General features: G+C 47.8%; 1 protein-coding gene across 5 annotated transcripts in view; it reads left to right on the forward strand.

Moving 5' to 3' along the window:
- The first annotated feature begins 11,355 nt into the window (after window positions 1-11,355).
- IL1RL1 (interleukin 1 receptor like 1) overlaps window positions 11,356-14,859 on the forward strand; it is a 61,780-nt gene continuing 58,276 nt past the window's right edge. For 3 of the 5 annotated variants that reach the window (XM_025213168.1, XM_025213167.1, XM_025213170.1), the window contains exon 1: window positions 13,104-13,358. In XM_025213168.1, the coding sequence (XP_025068953.1) occupies window positions 13,291-13,358 (68 nt within the window). In that variant the 5' untranslated portion in view covers window positions 13,104-13,290. Of the gene's footprint in view, window positions 11,484-12,825; window positions 12,896-13,103; window positions 13,359-14,859 lie in introns of those variants that run through there. The other 2 variants (XM_025213169.1, XM_025213171.1) reach the window with 2 other exon arrangements.

Below are 14,859 nucleotides of genomic sequence, written 5' to 3' on the forward strand. Positions count from 1 at the left end.
CCCCCCACGCGGGCTTTGCAAGTGGCAGCGGGGCAGAGCTCCCACGGCCCCCCCGCACTGGGGCAGAGGCAAGCACAGCCAGAGGAGCCATGGGAGAAGCCCCTGTGGATTTCCTGCCTGGCCCCATCCCCTGCTCAGTCCGTCTAGTCCCAGTACTTTAAAAAAAACCCCAAAGCCCTGCACTCACTGGCTCTGGCATTGGTGATTGGGGGCTCTGAGGGCTTGTGGCAGAGCCTCCCACGCAGTGGGGGGCAGTGGGGATCGCCCCCCCCAACCTGGCACCTGTGTGGCAGCTGCTCCATGTGTGGATTTCCTGCCTGGCCCCATCCCCTGCTCAGTCCGTCTAGTCCCAGTACTTTAAAAAAAACCCCAAAGCCCTGCACTCACTGGCTCTGGCATTGGTGATTGGGGGCTCTGAGGGCTTGTGGCAGAGCCTCCCACGCAGTGGGGGGCAGTGGGGATCGCCCCCCCCAACCTGGCACCTGTGTGGCAGCTGCTCCATGGTGTGAGTGCAGCGTAGCGCAGCAGGGTGCTACGTGCTGTCTGGGAGCTGGGAGTCCATGCTGTGTGGGGAGGGGGGAGGCTCTGCCATGAGCACCCAGAGACCCCAATCACTGCTGCTGCAGCCAGTGAGTATGGGGCTTTTTTTTTTTGTTTTGTTTTAAAGTGCCAGGACTAGGCTGGGGCTGGGCAGGGGCTGGGGTCAGGCAGGAGAGCCATGGAGGCCTCTCCCATGGCTTCCCTTGCCAGGGGAGAGGTAGGCCCAGCTGGAGGAGCCATGGGAGATCCTACAGCTGCCTGGCTGTGCCTGCCTCTCCCCGGCTGATCCGAAATCGCCAAATCTTCCGAAGCTGATTCAGCCAAATCGGTTCAGGACAGTGATCTGAATTTCTGAATCAAATCACTGTCCTCCTAATTGGCTGAATCTGAATCCAAATCAAGTACTTCCCTATTCACACAGGCCTACCTGGTAGCTCAGGGAAGGGCTGTGCAAGACTGAGGGCTCTGAGGGCCCAGGGATGGGCTGGAGGAGAGGCCAAGAGGTCTGGCAACCCAAGAGGGGGTGAGAGAGAGACCACGGAGTCTTGCAATCCAGGAAGGGACTGTGTGGAGAGACCGAGGAGTCTGAGGGCCTGGAGTGGGGCTGAGGGAGGTTGAGGGGTTGGAAGGTCCAGAGAGGTGCTATATAAGTAATTGGTAGAACATCAAAGAGGATGCCATCTGTGAGGCTTGGGGCATGGTGGAACAGAGTCACACAATTTGGCCCATAAGGCCTTGGCCACAATCTTGGTAGTCATTGTAATAAAGATAAGTGCAGCTTCCTGCACTCCTTACAACTATTAAATTTAAGGTGTGATGGGTGAGTGCTGTGCAGACTGCCCATACAGCAGGGTATACCAACATTGGTTTTGGTCTCTGGAAACTTATAGCCGTCACTGGAGATGGTGCCCTGTGACATCCTGCACTGGCTGGGGTTTTTTAAAATTTTTTTAATCCATATACCCTGAGAGAAGGAACAGAATAAGCACCTGTAGAATCAAGTGTTAGCAGGGTGAGATGTTTTAACATTGATTAAAATCAAATAGTTAAATTAAAAATATATATGAAGCTTTTAGAACTACTCCTAGAGTAAGTGCTGCAGCAAAATACTAGTATGACCTTTTGGTGCACCTTAATATAACCTCAGAAGTGTAACACCAACTGGCATGGTTCACTTGCTCTTAGTTTTCAGTCTGAACACAGTTCTTCTCAAGATGTTATCTCCTTTCATTTTCAGAAATGTTATTTCCATGATCGTAATGGTTATCATCAAAGCCCTAGTGACAACTTCGATAGATTCAAATGGAAAGAAGATTTTTCCAAACCTTGCTGAACTAAAATACTTCAGTTTTATTTTAAGCAGAACACAGTATTTTAAAATATTAAATACAAGGAACCAACTCTGTCTGATTTCCTAGATGAAAATAATAAATTGGTAAAGATTTTTCAAAGCAAGGCACTGTTGTATTTAATTTGCAATGCACCCGCTTTGAAAATTGCAGCCTATATTGCAACTGTGTAAGAAGTGGGCACTTTTGCAGCTGTTAATAAATTCTAGAAACATGTTTTGCCATAGTTATGAATAGTTTTATGACATGGTGTAACAGGGGGCCTGCTTGGGGCTGATCTCCGTGGCCCACCCACCTGTTCTTGGGCCAACCACCTGCATTCTCGTCCGCCACGCCTTGATGTTAATTGATTAATTAATAGATGTCAATTAAGCGGGAGGCTACCCATTTTGCTGCCCCAACGCCGGGGGGCACTCTCTGCAGCTCCTTTCCTCCCCTATACCACAGCCCAAGCCTTGCAGATGGCATCTTGATGTTCACATAATCACCGGCCCCCACACTGGGCCCCAGAATCCTCGTAACAGGACCCCTCCATGATCCCTCCACTCAGGCGGCCTCTCCACCTTCATCCAGTTTACCTAGCCCCAAGAAACTATTTTCCCCTCTCGGGTGTGGTCCCCCCCAGGACCTCTGACTACCAGCCCTAGCCCACTTCCAGGCCAGTTGGGACCCCAGGTTCTTGGGCATCCCTCGCAGTGGGCCCCTGGCCCTTTTCACCATCCTGGTCCTGGTCCTGGCATGGGCCAGTCGAGGGTACTCTCTCATTTGGGCCAGGTCTCTAGCCCCTCATTCTCTCCCAGGGCCTGCTCTCTGGGCCCTTCACACAAACAGGGTTACCCACCTGGTGGTGGGGGCTAGGGGTTAAGGCACCCCAACCTGCCTTTCACCGGGGTGGTAACTGGCCTGGCATTTCCTGGGGGCTCCCGTGCCACTGAGAGGCCCACCAGGCCACCCACTCCCGGCAGGGTGCAGTTTTAGGTCATGCCCAGGACCAGGAGCCTCCTATCCATCCCCTACAGCTCCTCCCTTATCTCCAGATGATCTCAGCAGCCCTCCAGCCAGGCAATGTTGTTGCCTCACCTCCAGCAGCCAAACTGCCCTGTTTATATAGACAGCCCTTGACTTCAAAATGGCTGCCTTCATCAGGCACCTGGTGGCTGCCAGCTCCAGGCCCTAAAAATGGCAGGCACACACAGTGCCCTGCCACACATGGCAAGGTCATTTGTCCAATGACTATTAAATGTATAACCTTGGCAATGTATCTGTACTCTGCATAGCCACCTCTCTGTGATGCTTATTAGCATACCCTTATTGGTAGGCATGGATGAGGGAGTAGGAACTCTTTTGTGCTTATTTTGACTGTGTAAACATGCTTTAACTGCATTTTAACAGTTTTAATACAGAGGACCATCTGTATAGTGTTTGTTTGCACTGGCTCTCCCCTACTGATGACGTAGGAGAAAATTGGGTAAAGGTTGCTGAGGGACCTCCATGACATGGGTGGAGGTCTAAGGTGGTAGGACCCTCAGCTCAGGAATTATAAAGGAGGCTTAAGGGATGTTCTAGGTAGGAGGTATCCCAAGGGGATGGTACTGCTTCTAAGCCTTTTGGCTAAGATTTAGCTAAGACTGTCGGAAGAATAAACTTAGAAAGAGAGCTGACTAGAGGCTCTTTTCTTTCCTCTGGTGCAGTGTGGGTTCTTGTCAGTGCTGATGGGCTAGGGAAGGCAGTGCTGCCAATACATCCGAAAAAGCACCTGTTGCACAAGCAACTGCACTGCTCAGGTGAGTAGCCGAAGGTTCTTACAGTTTGCTAGGCCAGAAAGCATGAAAACCACAACTCAGGCCAGTAGCCGAAGGTCAGGGGCCTCACCCCCAGGTTGGAGTAGGCGAACGCCTGTGCTCGGAGACAGAATGTGGACAAAACACCCCCAGGTCCCAATGACACCCTGATCCACGCACAAGAATGCTCGAGGCATGCCAGGAGACCACCAGCTAGGGTGGACGGCCGACTACTGGTTGTGGAGGACCCTCCCAGGAGGGTGGACCACGACCCCAAGTCAGCAATGAACCCAGACCCCCCTTCCTCCCCAAGATGTCAGGATCCCAATAGGCGGTGGCGGACCCCTGACCATCGGCAGACCCCTGGAGGCAGTGAGACTCTCAGAGTCTCTCAGAGTTCCGGACTCTGGAACCCCAGATGATGAGAGCCGCCTCCAGGTGGAGGACCCCAGAGCTCTCGGACGATGATGGCAGACCCCTCTGGACCCCTCATGGTCCCTCAGTGATGATGGTGGACCCCAAGCAGCGATGCCCCTCTGGACCCCATTGGTCCTGGAGGAGGAACCTCCCAAGGACCTCCTCATCCTGGAGGAGGGGCCCTGGACCCCTGCAACACCGGACCCCCTGATGGATGACTCAGACGAGTGTGCAGACATAGCAGCGCTCACATTTCTCTCCTTCCCCCTTTCTGTGATGCTGCTCTGCCCAACCTGCCATGCGCTGAGGCAATACAGGTTGCACAATGACTTGCATAAACACCTATGGTGCTTCCAACAGCTGCATCTAGCCTTCTACTGTGTCCTCTGTGGCACCAAGTTTGAGGCCCTGAAGCTCTTGAAGAACCACCAGAAGGGATGTGAGGGCCACGGAGCCAAGAGTAGACCCGGCACACTGGTTAGGTCCACCATGCCAGCCCGCTGGAACCAGGCCCTCCAGGCTGGCCACCCTGCCGGCAAACCCACTCAACCAGATCCATTGGGACCCCTCGGCAGAGAGACTCGCCCCAGCGATGACACCGTGCAGGTCTCTGCACAAGGACCCCCAACTGGACATGATGCCCCGACCAGACAGCCCCCACAGACCTCCAGAGCCACCTGGTACCCCCAAACTGCCAGGGATCCCAGACAAGGTTCCTTGGGTGAATTTGATATCTTTTATTAGACCAACCCAAATGGTTGCAGAATAGTTATTAAGCAAGCTTTCGGGTTCAAAAACCCTTCGTCAGGCTAAGGAAGCTGCAGCAGTTGGTGTGTGCTCTTCCTGGATGGAATGAAAAGTAAACAAGCCAGGGGCTGGGCTGGGGAGTCAGTTGCCAGGCAGATTATAATGTATCAAAAATCCAATGTCTATGTTTAGTCCATGATCTCTAGTATCCAGCAGGTTGATGAAATGGAGCTCGTAGGCTCATCTCTGGGAAGTGTTGTGTAAGTTTCCCTTGAGGATCAGGACTGAGAGATTGGAGAGAGTGGCCCTCCTGTGAGAAATGTGCCCCCACCGGTAATTGAGTGTTTCTGTCTTTGATGGATTTCCGGTGTGCGTTCATTCTGGTGCGCAGTTGTTGTCTGGTCTCTCCTACATATCTGCCATCAGGGCATTTGGTGCATTGGATGAGGTATACTACATTTCTGGAGGTGCAGCTGTAAGATCCTGGGATGCTGATGGCTCTGTTGTGGGGTGTAGTAATAGTGGGGGTGGTGGAGATGTGTGGGCAGGTTTTGCATTTCTTGTCATGGCACGGTCTGGATCCTTTTGGTGTGTTCTGGGGTTGAGGAAGTTTGCTTCTGGTGATGAGGTTGGTGAGGTTCGGTGCTTGTCTGAAGGCTAGGATGGGTGGCGCTGGGAAGATCTTTTTAAGATAAAAGATATCAAATTCACCCAAGGAATCTTGTCTGCCTATATCCTTTGACCAACATGGCTACAACCTAAACCCTGCAACATGGAAGGGATCCCAGAGCCACCTAGAGAAACTGAACTGCAGGGAGGGGCTTGGGGGGAACTGCACCTCAAGCTGCTGACAGGCAAAACTCATGACATGGGTGACACTGTGTGTATTAAGGCGCAGCAGTGTGAAAGTCTGCCAGCTGTCAAGGAAATAGGTGCAGGGCTTCTGGGTTCTGGGGCCCTGCACCTCTAGCAGCTGGCAGGCAAAACTTGTGACATGGGTGCTTGTGCAACTCTCTGTCTTGGGACAGTTGATTGTCTGTATTATTTCCTCACCTTAGCCTGTGGTTTTGTAGGTGTTAACAAGTTAATGAGCAATGATTAACACCTACAAAACCACAGGCTAAGGTGAGGAAATAATACAGACAATCAACTGTCCCAAGACAGAGAGTTGCACAAGCACCCATGTCATGAGTTTTGCCTGTCAGAAGCTAGAGGTGTAGAGCCTCAGAACCCAGAAGCCCTGCACCTATCTCCTTGACAGCTGGCAGGCTTCATGGGCCGCAGCAGGGGCTACCATCCCTGCTTGGTTAGAAAATGTGTTGAAACACATCCATTTCTTTGAATTTCTGTCAAAACATAGGCAGGTTTATAACAGAATCTTTCCTGGGTTCTTGCCTTACCTACCTCATCTACCTGGCAAGATATTTCCAGAACTTCTGAGGCCCTGCTATACAGATAGCCCTGTCTAAACCCAAGGTTTCTAAGCTCTTGGCCACAGATGATGAGAGTTCTAGGAGCAGTAAATTAAGCTAGGGCCTGTAGAGCTTCTAGTTTCCCTGCTTCCCTGAGAGTTGGGCTCTTGGCTCATTTTGTGTTACATAATCTCATACTATTTTTTTCTATTACAATTAGCATGTGCTAACTGTAAGAAATGTTAGACTGTGTTTAAAGTTAGTACATTCTGTAAATAGTCGGATGTTAAGGGCTAATATCCACCTGTAGTTGTCTGGCAGGTCCTCACCCATCTGCTCTTAACAGGTTTTCTCCAGCTTAGCCAGAAATACCGAGACTGGAATTTATGAAAGACCTTCTCCATGCCCAAATGCTCCCCAATATCGGAATCATGTAGAGCTTGCAGATTTTTTGGTATTTTCTTCTCTGATACCACTATGTGAAAAAACCGGGGTCTTTGAGCAGATTCTGGAAGTTTTCACACCAGTACTCCTTGCCTAATGCTTTTCTCAGACCATACTACCTGGTACCTCTTCAGGCATGGGTGATGTTGCCCTTCTTCAGAGAACTCCTCGCTATCAATTTTCTTCCACCGTATTAGTTTTTCAATGTCAGCATCTTCCTGTTGTCTTGTACAGCAATCTGCCAACCTTCTGGCTTCTGTATTCAGGGTTGGTTCACCCTGACTCTCTCTACCGCTGACAGTGTTTGTATCCCTCACAACTTTTGCTATGCGAGGCCTATGTGACAAAGCATCAGTATTCTGGTGCTGTCTTCCAGGGTGATGCACTACTTGGTAGTCAAGCTCAGCCAGCTGCTCCAGCCATCTAGGCAGTTGTCCTTCGGGTTGTTAGAAATTGTGTAGCCACCAGAGAGAAGTGTGGTCTGCTCTTACTGTGAAGTGTATCCCAGGAGGAAGTATCAAAAACATTTGGTAAAGGTCACCACAGCAAGCAGTTCCTTTCTTGTAGTTGCATATTGGCACTCAGCTTTGTTTAAGGCTTGACTTGCATAAGTTAGTACCTTTTCCTGGCTGCCTTCAACTTGTGACAAAACAGCTCTGATGCCAATGTCACTTGCACCAGTGTCCAACAGAAGGGTTACTTAGAGTCAGGATGACATCAATCACCTCTTTAGCTCTTAAAGGTATCTTGACATTCCCTGGTCCAGATGAACTTCACCTTATTGGAGAGCTTATGTAGGGGCTTTCTATGGTAGCAAAATCTGCCACAAATCTTCTAGAATAGGAGGCTAAACCCAGAAAGCTGTGCTGTTCTGTTACATTCTGAAGTACTGGCCAGGTCTTAATAGCCTCCACCTTCTCTGGATCTGTGCTATGTGGAGATCACATGTCCCAAAAACGTCACTTCCCTGAAGAAAAACTGGCATTTGGCTGCTTTAATTTTTCAGTTGGCTTCCTTCAGTATCTTAAACACTCTTTTCAATTACTGCAAGTGCTCCTGAAAGGTTTGGCTTATCACAATATCATCCAGGTACAACAGGCAAGATGTCCCTTGCATATCTGCTAACACTATATCATTATTACCATATTTCCAATTTCAAAAAAGAGGACACCTGTGGGGGGAGGGGAAGAGGGGTATATGATTGTGGGGGGGAAGCAGTGATATGCCCCCTGCCCCCTCAGCCCTACCGATGCCCCTTACTCCCGACCCAGTCTCCTTCCCCCCAGCCCTGCCAGTGCCACTCACTCCCAACCTGCAGCTCCTTTCCCACCCCCAGTCTTGCTGGTGTCCTTCACTCCCGACCTGCAGCTTCCTGCTCCCCATGGTGCTCCTCATTCCTAACTTGCAGTCCCCTGGCCCCCCCAGCCCTGCTGGTGCTCCGCACTCCCAACCTGCAGTCCCCTGCTTCCTCCCAGTCCTGCCAGTGCCCCTCACTCCTGATCTCTAGCCCCTTGCACCAGGGCCCCTCATTCCCTGGTGCCCCTCACTCCTAACCTGCAGTCCCCTCCCCCCCCAACCCTGCCAGTGCCCTGCACTTCTGACCTACAGCCCCTGCTCCCCCCTCACCCCCCCAGCCCTGCTGCCCAAGCAGCTTGCTTGCACACATACAAGCACACCTTCCAGCAGTTGCCAGGGCCTGTGCACAGAGCACGTGATCTCCCGATAGCCAATCAGCTTCTCCACTGACCTCCAGCCCCAAGCAAAAGCAGAGGCAAAGGAAAAACCTGGACATTTGCTTGCATTTTAAAAAACACACCTGGATGGAGGACAAGGGGCCAAAAAGAGGAAATGTTGGGGAAAACTCAGGCGTATGGTAACCCTATCCCAGGCAAGACTTTAGTCCCTAGTGTTCAAACAGCAGTGTGGAGCTGCCCCCATTTCTGAGTCCAGCTCTTCAGTCCACTGACCAAGCCAGTGAGATCTCCAGCTCCACTGTGCACTCCTCTGTGTAGGGCTGGCCATGTATCTGGGTCCATGACGGCAGTTTTCCTTAAGCGTGCCTGGGGATAACTGCTCTTCTGGTGTGGTTTAGTACCCATCAAGGTTTTGGGGCTTTAAGCCCATTTGATGGAAATGGGAGGCTCCTCCCTAGCTTGCTCCTGTGACCATATAGCTGAGGGCAAGCAAAACTTGGGGGCATCTAAACCCCAAGCCTCTGGGTTTGCGCCTGCATGTAGGATGCCTACCAAAGACCTAGGAAACATCTGAAATCCCAGGTGGGGATGGAGGATGTTTATTGGTTTCATAGTTTCATAATTGGTAGGGTCGGAAGGGACCTGAGCAGTTCATCAAGTCCGAGCCCCCCCCCCTGCCGTGGCAGGAAAGAGTACTGGGGTCAAACGACCCTGGCCAGATGTTCATCCAGCCTCCTTTTAAAGACCCCCAGGGTAGGAGCCAGTACCACTTCTCTTGGAAGTTGGTTCCAGATCCTAGCCGCCCTGACAGTGAAGTAGCGCCTCCTGATATCTAGCCTGAATCTACCCTCTGCCAGCTTGTGACTGTTATTTCTTGTCACTCCTGGTAGTGCTCGGGGGACCAGGGACTCTCCCAATGCCTGCTGGTTCCCCCTGACTAGTTTGTAAACGGCCACTATATCCCCCCTCAGCCTTCTCTTGCAGTTGTAGGGCCACTTATGGTTCTGGACTGACTCATGGATTTGGACTTGATTTGGCTTGGAACACAACATATTTCCTTAAAAAACAAAAAACTCCCCAAATCCCCAAACAGTTTCCATGTACACACTGCTCCCTCTTCCCCTTTCTCCAGCCTGAAGCTTCCTCTTCCTTTTTCGCTTGCCCCCTCAGTCCCTGGGGGGTTTCTGGGAGCTGTAGTCCAAATTAACAATCAACACAGCTCTGCAAACTGCCCCCTGGTTCCTCCTGCTGTTACAAGCATTACTTTCATATTACAACTGCATCTAGGCTGCAGTTGCTTCCTTGCTGCCTTCCCTCCTGCAGCTAACCCCTGTTCAGTTGCCTGGGGCCCTTTCTGCTGCAGTCTCTCTCTCAAAGTAACAGGGGTCCCAGGTTCCCTGTTATACACCCTTATGCAAGCAAGAGATTGTGGAAAGAAGGGCTCTATCAAACCTTCCTGTATCTACTTGAGAATCCCTGACCTCTCCTAACAAATTATATGTTTACTCTGGATTTTAGAAGTATCATGATTCTAACAGCCTTAGAAGGTGGATCAAAAAGTTCCCCAAATAAATTGCTCAGTTGAAATCAATGCAACCAGTCCTGCAACAGGGATCACTGTGGGTATATCTACATTAGAAAATCAGTAAATCAGTGCCTAGATTACTGCAGCAGTTACTGATGACGTAGAAGCTAAACCCAAGCCAAACCGCTAGCACAGTTTAAAAACATTGATGCAGTGAAGGTTTGGATGATGCAGAGGTACAAAATAAAAATCTCTTGAGCTCTGTCTATACCAGCACTTTCCCTTGCTGCTATCAAGTCAACGACCATTTCTGGCAGTTGCTGTAACATCACAGTGCATGTTATCTAAAGCCTATCAGTGCTCGGACTGCCTATTCTTTTTCAGTTAGCAGCTTACTCAAGAAAATTGCGCTGTTGCAACCACAAAGAACATCCCGTTCTGAGTAGTGGTGCTTGAAAAGATGAGAACAATGACTGTTTTCAGTAGATTCAGTAGCTTATTACTTTGAGTTTTGTGTTTTCTGTTGTGCTTTTTTTGTAGTTGACCTAGTAGCTTCCTTATGGAATACAGGTATCAGATTCACTGAGACCCAGAAGAAAAATGTTCCTTTAGGTTTGCCTGCATGACCAGTGATTTTCCTAATCTTTCTTTTTGCCCTGGAAACACCTGGGAGATGGGGGGAGGATGAGGAGGGGGGCTATGTATGTCTTTGAAAAAGGATGAAGGATAACAACAGGTTCTTGAACAGTGAGGCAACAAAGGTGGATTTAGTAGGGAGCGGGGGGTGAGGGGGAGGGGGGAATAACCTTGCTATTCATGTTATTGTCTAGCTATCCTGTTTTCTTTTCATTTTCTTGAGAGCGCTGAAGCTTCTTCAATGGCAGGGAACAGACTGTCATGACAATATCCTGTGAATATGTACATTGGTGAGGATGGAACTTGTGTGGGTTCCTGTGCTTGTGGAATAGCTGTTGACTCTTTCATTTCCCCTATGTCTTTTAGATAAAGCTTTCTAGTATTTTTTTCATGTTTCTGCACAGTCTCTGTAAAGAGTCATTTTGGCTTATTTTAGCAGTTATTTTACACAGATGCTTATGGAGTTGGAGCATATGTAGTGGAGAAATTAGCTACAGGCCATTAAAAGCTGCTCTTGTGGTTATATGGAATTAATTTGGGGACAGCTGGGGAGAGTTATATCCCACCAACTACAATCTTAGAAATGCATGTGTGGGCCAAGATGGAATTGTTTCAGGAAGCTTATCAGAGATGAGTCCAGCAGAGTGCTGTCTTGGCTATTGCTGGATCCACATGCAGACAGAGACGGGTTTGACAAGTAGCAGAGGCAACAGTCTGAGCTGCTAAAGCTGTCATTGAGTGGCTATGTGGGTTGTACTCTAAGGACTAATTAGTCCTGTGCAGATTTTTACCTCAACTGTCGCTGTCTGTGCCAGTAGTACAGAGTCATCGGATAGACAGCAGGGAGTTTGCCTTGTTCAGAAGCAGTGCAATGCAGTAGCTGATAAGAAAAATGGGAACATTACTGAGGATTTGCAGTAGGGATTGCAATGTCAAACGTAAGTATCAGAGGTAGGCTGCATGGCATTTGGTAGCATTACGTGAGTCTGAAGTGGTGTAGGTTGTTGCCGTGTTGGTCTATTCCAGGAAGAGCACACACCAACTGCAGAGACTTCTCCAGCCTGATGAAGAGTTTTTAAACCCAAAAGCTTGCTAAAATGTTTTCCCCCCAACTATTTAAGTTTGTCTAATAAAAGATGTCAGACTCACCCAAAGAACCTTGTCTTCCTGTGAGTCTGAAGACATTCTTTATAGCTTTTCCAAGCCTGGATCTTGTCCTTGGCAGGTTCCCAGGCCATCCTTGCATAAACATCTATGGATAGAGAAGGATTTCTGATTAAGTCTGGCAGAAAAGTAAGCAAGCAAACACTCCTACAGAACTGTACTGGCTGTTCACAGAAAGGAAGTACAGCTTAATTCTGAAATAAGTACTTATAGGGCAATCTAATAAGAAAGTACAGGATGTATTGTTCCTTAGCATTTTCCATATCTTATACCCCAAAATGCCTCTTTGAGTTAACTTCTCCCTGAAATGATGATATTCTTGGGTTCTTCATCTAATAGGCCTGATATGGCTCTAGTTTTGGTACTTTGGGTATTCATTTACATTGTTTTGTTACACCAGGATGTACAAGCCAGCTACTCAGGTATAGCTTCTTGTAGTGGGGTGCTGTTACATGGCACCTATACAAGTGATGGACATCTACTCCAATGTGCGCTAATTAGCATGCATCAGAGCAGACTCAGTTAGTCAAGTCTGCTGTGAGTCTGCTGGGGCATGCTAACTAGCGCACTCCAGCAGCCTCCACCTCGTGTATATTCAATGTCCCCATCCATATTTCAAAATGGCTGCAGGGGCACTTTAACTAAAACTCATTGAATGATGCTGAATACGTGTGATGCCGGGGGTTCTTTAATTAGAGTAGCTTTTCTTTCCTTGCAACCCTCTCCCAATCACGTGCATAGATGCCCACCGTGTCTTGCAGTTAAGTGGTAGATGGTCAGTAGCACCATGTTTGCACTGATCATAGAGCTACTCTGGGAGGAAAGCAGATAGAAGTCATCTATACCAGTGTAGTTTTCCCCATAATTTTCCCAGGACATTTCTACACTAGATTTAAGTAAATTGCACTGTGGTAGGAGTTGATATTATCTGTCCATTCTTGTATACACCGGTGTAAACAAGTTACACTGCTAAAAACTTCATTGCCTGTGCCTACAAAAGCATATTCATTTTTTAACCTTTTAGTCTTTGAGGTGCCACCCTGCCCTGCCTAATGCCCTCTATGGTCTAAGTTCTGCTCTGTCCTTTCTGCATCCCAGTCCTTTTTCTGTCAGGCATTTTTGGGAAAGGACATGCAATAACTGGCCAGCAGGCTAAGTGCAGCATAATCCAAAGGCTTTTAAAAAGGTATTTAAGTATTCTTGTTAATGATAAATAATGACCTTGTGTTGCTATGTAAGAGTCATATTTAGTGTGGGTTAGCAGAAGTCATATCTGATAGGTACTGATTATCAGAATACTTTGCCTATCTATAAACTGATAAACCCTATTTAGTGGGCGGGGTCTTAAAACTGAGGCTGTAAATCTTGTTTCTGAAGACATGAAATACAGAAGCCAGTTTAAAAAGTTTTCAATGATCTCTAGTGCATGCCAAAGTAAACTGATCGCTGCAGAGGATTCAGGCAGACAGATGCAACTGATTTCTGTCTTGAATGTTTCAGTTGATAGGTTGGTTTTCTACATTATAATTTAAATAGAGTTCAATATCTGACAAAGATTCAAAATAAAAGCACCCAAAGAACATGCAGGAAACTGCAAAACAATGCAAGATCGATCCTTTTAGAGTAAGCAATTATTCCTTTAATCTCAGGTATGTAAACGTTTATTTTGGATTTAATTAATTTTCAGTAAAAAGAGTGAGGGGGAGGGAATGCACATTTGTGTGGAACATAGGTAACTGGAACTGAAAATGATGTTGCATGTTATAAGGTACATTGTGGGAGCCGCGTATCTCTCTCAATTTCCTGAATGTAATTACTTACCTTAAATTATTCTTCTTGCATGCTGCTTGTTTTACAGAGCTCTCTTTTGCACACTGATAGACTTCCTTGTTTTAAAATAATATATAGGATGTAAGTAATACTAGAACTCTTCTGAGTTAATGTTGAGCTTGCTGAGTTACATAGTTAGATTTCTGTCTAATGTAAATGGTTTTGGTACCCTGGAGTGCCTTTTCAAGCACCAAGTCCAATACTATTCTCAATGTTTCATTATGTGATCTTATTTTCAGTTGTAGTGAAAGTTTGGGGTTTGCAAAAGGTTTGAAAATAACATTCATAAGGTGAATCAGTGTTCATTATATCCTAGTGGAGTTTTCTAAGATTTATGCATGTTGTTGGCATCATATATGTTGTGCGCTAGATTTTCTTAAACACTTTGAATGTGTTTTCATGTTTTTTGCCATGATGAAATGTGTTTGTTTTTAATCATGCTTATTTTTTGTGAATGTTATTGAAAAGAATATCCATATGAATTATTCAAATTATATTTTTAGAAAAAGCCATAAATATGATTTGAATAATTCATATAGATAATATGAATTAATAGCTAAAACTTGGTAAGCAATTTTTCCCTCTATAGACAATTTAATATAAAAGACTGACTGTCACAACCCAAGGGTGTGATTTGGTGTGTGTGTGCTTCGGCACTGCTAAATTATTTCCCGCCACTCGGTGCTTTCTTTGCAGGGTGCATTTCTTAGTTGCAAAGAGAAATGCACGGTGCAAAGGAGTTCCCGCCACCTGCATGCAAATTTGTGTCCCGCTATTGGCCAGTTCTAAATTATTCCCACGTGGCGGCTAGCGATTGGCTTGCTAGCCGTATAAGAGGCTTGAGCAGTTTCCGCCCAAGTTGGAGAACTCTGAGGAGAACCCCGCAAGGGAGGACTCCACAACCATCTGGAGGAGGAGAACTTCACATCTCGTGAAGATCTCTAAGCGCTGCGGAGCCTATTGGACTCAGCATGTACCTTGAGAAGGCTATAGGGGTCTGATCAACCTCTGGCCTCTCCCTGTCGCCGAACGATCCCTCGACGAACCCCTTCCCTGCGCGCAAGTTCCACATGTCATGACCCAAAGGCATGATTTTGTGTGTGCTTCGGCACCAGAATTATCCCCGCCAAGTTGCAGCTTCATTGCACAGGAGAGTTTCCTGTTGCAGAGGAGAACCCCGGTGCAGGGACGAGTTTCCCGCCTCTTTGCAGCTTCTTTTGCAGAGTGCATTGCTCAAGTTGCAAGAGGAATGCACGGTGCAAAAGAGTTCCCGCCACCAGTATGCAAATTCGTTCCCCGCTATTGGCTAGTTTTAAATTA

Source organism: Alligator sinensis, unplaced genomic scaffold (genome assembly GCF_000455745.1).
Source record: "Alligator sinensis unplaced genomic scaffold, ASM45574v1 scaffold680_1, whole genome shotgun sequence".
In the NCBI taxonomy this organism is placed as follows: Eukaryota; Metazoa; Chordata; order Crocodylia; family Alligatoridae; genus Alligator; species Alligator sinensis.